Below are 6940 nucleotides of genomic sequence, written 5' to 3' on the forward strand. Positions count from 1 at the left end.
TGTACTCTGAAGCACTTTACAGAAAATAACTACATTTGATGACATCCACAGACAAGGACAAAAGCATGCAATTACACTCCAATACAAGTCTACGTAGCAGTGAATCAATGTTATATGCAAGGGAAGGACTGCCGCATACAGCTAAAAGCAACAATACTTCAAGAAAGTACAAAGTTTTTTTTTTTTCTTACATCTCTTTATGCTTCCATATAATAGTGATTATTCTACCTGTCTGCTTTTCCGGATGACAGACCGCAGTGACTGCCTACTCAAAGACTCAGTCAACATTGTCACTAACCTGATGACTAATGTAATCCTGAGAGCCATTTACATTATCAGGCCGCTGTTACATGACAAATCTAGATCAGACTGGAATATTCCAGCTTCTCCACTTCTGCATCCGGCTTTGATCAGCGCTTAAACCCTCATTTCATGTTCGAATAATTGTGACCACTGTAGCTCATGTTGTTTTGATGTTCACATGATTAAAAAACGTTAAAAGTGCCAGATTTAAGTCAAATGATGACTTATAGTCTTGAGGATAAATGTTATGCTTTAGAAGTTATGAGTTTTGTTTATGTTTTTGTTTTTTATAGTTGTATGTTGTGCAATGCCTAAGCCTTAGTCACATGTACCAGTGTGGGGGTGCTGTGGGTTTTTTTGGGTTGATGAAAATGGAACGTACGATTGTTGTGCATGTGGTAAATGTATCATGAAGTAGTCGTAAGGCTAAAGTAAGTTGCACGCACCAATTATGTACATGTAATGTTGTCGTACGCTGACCTTTCATCACATTCTAGTCGTTAGTAAGCTGCGAGTACTAGCCTCTTACCGACTCCACGCAAATGCTGCACGCACTGCAGGAGATGTGAATGTGCCTGTTGGATGCAGGTAGGATGTCCACAAAATCTACATTCTAATTGTGTTGTTTCCTCATTTCTAATAGGATGCATGCAATGACTTATGTTCATATATCACGGGAACAGCACTCATGAGCCCCTTGATTAGTCTGCAGGATTAGAAGGCCTAAAAAAAAGGAAAATCTGTAGGACACGCCTGCTTCTCACCTTCTTTGCCCTTACTTTACCCTTGTCTGTTGTTTGCAAAATTCCCATTGAAAAAAATGTGCATGAACACTTTTACTCTTCAGGCTCACAGACAAGTCTACGGCCTTGATGTTTTGTGTGGGCAACCTGCATCCCTCGTACAGGTTTGCCAAAATGTTGCTCACAGACAGCCATAAAAGCAGTAGTGGCTAAGGCTTATACAATATGTTAGTGGAACACTGAAATAATTTTGGATGCAATAATTAAAATTAAAAAAAAGGAAAAAAAGTTTGGCTTCTTTTTTATAGACTAAATGTAGTCCCTTTGACTTCAGTACATATTTTTTTTTATCTTTTTTCCCCATTTACTGTTAATTTAAGTGCCAAGAATTGCAATTACACATTTACAAGGATCTAACAAGGATTTATTTATACCACTTGTTATTAAACTTGAATGAGATTTAGTTTTTGGTAACATTTTTTTACTTTAACTTGTATAATTAAACAATAAATACAACAAAAACAACCAACCAGCCAAAAAGAAAAAAATATATATAAAAATTTGAATTAAAGTGAATTATTTATTTAGAAATCTAAACAGTTTTAATACATTGAGTTTTTGCATCATGCTGCCATTACAGAAATTCATACAGTATATATAAGCATCCATATGTCACCTATATATTATCTACATGTCAAACAACGGCATCTATATGTCTTTTTGCACCTTCAGCAAACAATGTACCACCATTATCACAAGTCTTTTGTAATCATCCTGCATTTTTTTTTTCTAAAGAATATTTTAATAACATGTCATTATTATAAAATAGTGAATTAATACCGGTATATAAAACATTAGTGACTCCCTATAGCCAGTACCTTGATGATTCCTCGGATGTGCATCTTGGCGATCATCTCAGCGGTGTAGAGGAACATGAGCAAAGTGTCCAGTGTAAACGTCACATACTGCAGAGGAGGGTAGTGCTCAAAGGTCTTTGGGGTGTTCATACACACAGATATGACACTGATGATAGCACAGGCCCGCAGCAAAGAATGAACCCACTGCAACAGGAAGACAATGACAAAATGTTCCACAGAATGGACTCTCTAACAGCAATGTCATTTAAACAGAGCAAAGTCGCTACAACCCAACATTTAGAAAATGATCATTTATTTCAGTAGGTCAGATAAAGATATTAACTACTGAATCATAGTGATGTCATAGGCTCTATATGAAGAATTGTTACTCTTGGCAGTGTGAGGAGACACCACGTTCTGATGAAAAATTGAAGCAAAAGCTCTATAAAGCTGGTTAGCAAAGAGAAGCATGGAGTCCTTTTAAATTTCCAGTTAGATGGATGCGCTGACCTTGGTTGTGATAAACAACGCCAGCAGATTCTATTTACACTGGACTTCAAGTTAGTTAAGCTCCTCTGCGTCTCCTTTTTACTGCACTGTGGAACCTTAAATTTCCAAAATAAAAGTATTTTGGACAACAGTCAAGTCCATTATCTTCCCTACCAGATTCATTTAATTGCCCAGGGGATTTCTGAAGTTTAGGTATTCATTAGCTGTGAGTATTCAACAATAAAAAATAATCAATATTACTGTAAAACCCATGATTAAGTTCTAATTTCCGCATTTAAAATGAATAACAGTAGTACTTCACCTTAAGGCCGTTAGCGACCTAGGAGTTAGCTGGAGTTTTTTCTATTGTATGTGCAGTGTTGTATGTTTGCTAGTTTTTTTCCTCAACAAACCCAAAAATGTCAACAAAATGTTCTGCACTGGCAAATGCACCCAAAAGAGGTGTCTTTCATTTCATTCTACATTAGGGAACTTTGTTTCTATGACGGTTTGAGCTTTGAGAGACATGCTAAGGTCTGTCTGAGAAAAGTGTATGATGTGTGTAGTGAGAGGTTTTACAACCCTAGTATATCTATATTAATTGTTAAAAAAAAAAAAAAAAGCTGACTACTAACAGATTTTCATTTTTTAGAACACATATCCCTCGATTAATGAGAAACCACAAAAATAAATCAATTTCAAGAGTGATATTCCATTGTAAGATACACTTGAAGGAGTCTCACTGGTTTGTTGATCCAGAAGATGTCAGCACTGTCTGCAAGGGTCTCATCTGGCCCAAAGTCGGTCATAGGCTGGGCCTCGACTCGTGAGCTCTGTTTCCTCTTCAGCATGCTGGGGCTGGCAGTGCTATACAGAGAGTGGATCTAAAAAAGGTGGGGGAGGTGAACGACAGTGACCAAATCTTAATCAAAACGAAGGGAGCACTCTGGCTACATCCAAGCCGGGGCAGTGGTGTTACAACTTTTTCAAACTCCAATCCTGGTGACTGTAATCTCTTGAAAAGAAATTTATAGGATACGCTTCTTTTAGCTGAGATCCACAGTACTTTTTTCTGACAAACATGGCCACATTAATATGAACTAATATTCCAAAAATGAAATAAAGCCTCTTTAATAATGGGAAACAGGTACCGTATTTTCTGGACTATAGTGCGCACCATTTTTTTTTTCTTTTTCAGAAAACGGCAGTGCACTTTATAACCTGGAGCACCTTAATTCTTAATTCTGGTGACTGATGTCGAAGCAATTTTGAGAGGTACGCGGCGTGTTGTCAAAATGTCACTCTGTTGTTCTTATGAACTCCAAACAACTGGTGACGAGTAACAAAGCGATTAAGTAGTGATGTCGGAATATGTTGTACTATGTAATGAACAAGGTCAGGGGTTAGTACTAAGGGTGTAACAGATCACAAAACTCACAGTTCGGATCGTGTCACGGTTTTAGGGTCACGGTTCGGATCATTTTTCAGATCAGTAGAAAGTGAAAATAAAACAATAGGAAAAAACAAGAAGATAAAGGCCTAAAATTACTTTTTTGAAAAGCTTTAAAACATATATTTGATAAAACATGTATAAAATACATCAAAGCACAAATACACACTCACATCTTTGAACGTTGAACATAAACAAAAATGTAAAAACATGTAATTTCTGATTACATTTACATGTCTTGAGACCAAATCTATAAAAACTCAGAGAAAAGAATGCTTAATATGCAATTTTTCCCATGCCCCAACCCCATCCCACACTGTCCAGATTAAATCTTAAATGAAAAAGTTTAAATTAAACTTTCATTATTTTTTTTTTGTATTAATTTTAGTATTGAAACTACCTGTGGGAACATTTAAATATTTCAAATAATTATTATTATACGTAGTACATGTGCAGGTGAGGCACTGCAAAGGTCGCTTTTCCTGGCAATTTTTGATCCTTTTGGCTTGCCATACTGCCTTCCCCTGATGGCATGTCTCTGTTGCAGGAGCAGCGGCCGTTGCATGGCTAATGCTCCTCAGTGGCAGACCTAAACCCAGAAATGGAGCTCTTCAAAATAAATAAAACCGATCTGTCAGTATCCGAGTCCTCCATGACGAGTTTGAGAAAACTTTTTGACAGAATTTCCTCCCACACAAGGCGGGAGAAGCTACTTTGATGCATGTTAAAACAAAGACGGTGTACAGTTCATGAATTTTGGGGGGGGATCTGCGGTACATGTGTCGGCCGAACCGTGACAAGTGATTCGTATGCCCCTAGTTAGCATAGTTAAAGTGATATTTGTCTAAGTGGTAGTAGTCTGTTTTTTAGTCTGTGGCCATCTTGAAGCCTGTCACAAACAAGTTCTAAATGACTGTGTAGGCAGATAAAAAAGTCTGACCAACTGATGGAAATATCTCTGATTCTTTTGTCTCGCTAAATGCTCTTTGTAGTTCGGTGCGCCCTGTATATAACAAAAGTTCAAAAACAGACCATTTCTTGATGGTGCTCCTTATAGTGTGGAAAATACGGTACAAACACATGGTTAACCTATGTTTAATTTTACTAGAGTGATACAGCTGTGTATCAATAGTGGCTTTATCTAAACAAATGCAGAGTCAAGCTTTAGCAACATGGACAGTGTACTCCATGAAGTAGACTTCCCTGACTTGAATTGCCAGAGCAGAGCAGTTTTTATACTGAATGGGTTGCATTGTTGAATGGCCACCGTGATACACAACACAGCACACATGGAACGGAGAACAAGTGTATTCACAGTCCAGTAACTTACCATGTCAAAAAGATCATTCAAGATCTTCACGATACTGAGCACCAAGGTGCCAGTAGAATGTGCTGTACAGTGTTGCGACTTGGTGTTACCTGAGCTCGTCAACATCTGTATGTGCGTTTGTGTGAGGGTGTGTTATGCAGAAAAAAACTCTACAGGCCGTTTCAACATAAGAACACAAGAAGAAATGACACTCTGAATGGAGACAAAGCGCACATACCAAAGGGAAAAGTAAAGCTGAAATTGCTCCAGCACTGCACATAACATGCGATCAGGCATACCCTGTAAATAACACATAACAGTTAGTCAACATCATGGCTTATATGGTGTACAGTACACTACCCACATCTACAGTACGCTCATAGAGACAGGAATGCCCACCACATCTGACATCAAGGCATATATGCGACACACTCTGAGTGAGTGAGTGTGGAGGAAGAGGATGAGGTGGATAAGGACCAGCAGACTCACTGTGAGGCTCCTCATTGGTGCGTTCATCCCAAGGTCACGGAGGTGGAGGACCAACCAGAGAAAGACTGAAGATTTGAGAATGTCCCAAAGGCCTGGAAGTCCTGCGGCAACAACAGCAGTCACAGAGAATGCAATTTGGTGGCTTTATGTTCCCAGTGATCACATGACAAAGGCACAGACACAAAATGTCCGAGGATTAGTTAAGTTTTATAGCTTTCTCTCTTTAAACTTTGCAAATGAAGATCAACGCAGGTTGACTATATACACAGACAGCTTCACTAGCACTAGTTAAAATGTTGCTCGTCTTCAAGCTCCATCTATGACCTTTAACACACTGTATATGGTATTGTCAAACAGTGCAGATTATCCTCAATAAAAAAATGTTCAATGGTTTTTATTCTGTACCTTAAAAACCATCAGAATGCAACAACAGGTAAGTAAGGATCATTAATTGATATGACTGAGGATGAAAGACAGAATGATAGATTGGACCACGACCTCTCTTTCTCTCTCAGAAGAACTAGAGACTGGAAAAATACCAGAGAGGATACTGAGAGTAAATCTGGACTCATGAGTGGGGGTGACAGAGGAGTAAACTCTCCGTAATACCACAAAAAAAGTTTTTTCTAATTTGAAGTTCTCTACAATCATGCCCAGTAGTGAGCAAAGAAACTGAAAAGGCAACTTTGAGAATTTCACTGAGGACAGAGGAAAGTTGTAAAGTGAGATGAATCTCATACTGTAAGAAGAAAAGTAATACTTAGATAATCTTGATGGTGATAAACACACCTTCAAGCAGTCACTTCCAACAGAAAGTCTATGTAAACGTTAACTTTGTATGCGCGTTTCAAGCTTTCGCGTTCAAAACCCTTGTGTTCATGCTAAGAAAAACTTGAAGCAATTGACCACACATTAAAAACTTGTCTGAACTTTTGTTCAACCAAACTTTGAACCTTCAAAGGTTTGAAAGTTCAAAGAGTTAAAGTTCAAAGGCTTAACTTTGACCAATCAGTGACTTGAATTTGGCAGTGATGCATGGATGGTGTCCCTTATAAGTCACAAAAGTGCCAACCATTTGAAAATTGATCATGGAGGAGAAATAAATTGTGATTTGTGCTCAACCGGAATTATATGACACCAAGTTTTTCATGTATCAAAATAGAGCTGTGAGAGAAAAGATTTGCAAGATTTTGACATTTTGCACCAAGCCTCTTCCAACTGTAGGTGATGGACGTGCACCTGTATCGGGTAGCAGCAGTCCAGTGTAAACACCATATACTCAACACACTTAAAGCGCTTT

At 38.1% G+C, this 6940-nt stretch overlaps 1 protein-coding gene across 1 annotated transcript in view; it reads right to left on the reverse strand.

The window, feature by feature from the left end:
• nalcn (sodium leak channel, non-selective) overlaps nt 1-6940 on the reverse strand; it is a gene marked incomplete in the record, with an annotated part of 79600 nt that overhangs the window by 64803 nt on the left and 7857 nt on the right. The window contains 4 exon segments of the mRNA XM_024287321.2: nt 1925-2107; nt 3136-3276; nt 5390-5451; nt 5641-5741. Of these exon segments, the coding sequence (XP_024143089.1) occupies nt 1925-2107; nt 3136-3276; nt 5390-5431 (366 nt within the window).

This window comes from Oryzias melastigma, linkage group LG21 (genome assembly GCF_002922805.2).
Source record: "Oryzias melastigma strain HK-1 linkage group LG21, ASM292280v2, whole genome shotgun sequence".
Lineage (NCBI taxonomy): Eukaryota > Metazoa > Chordata > Actinopteri > Beloniformes > Adrianichthyidae > Oryzias > Oryzias melastigma.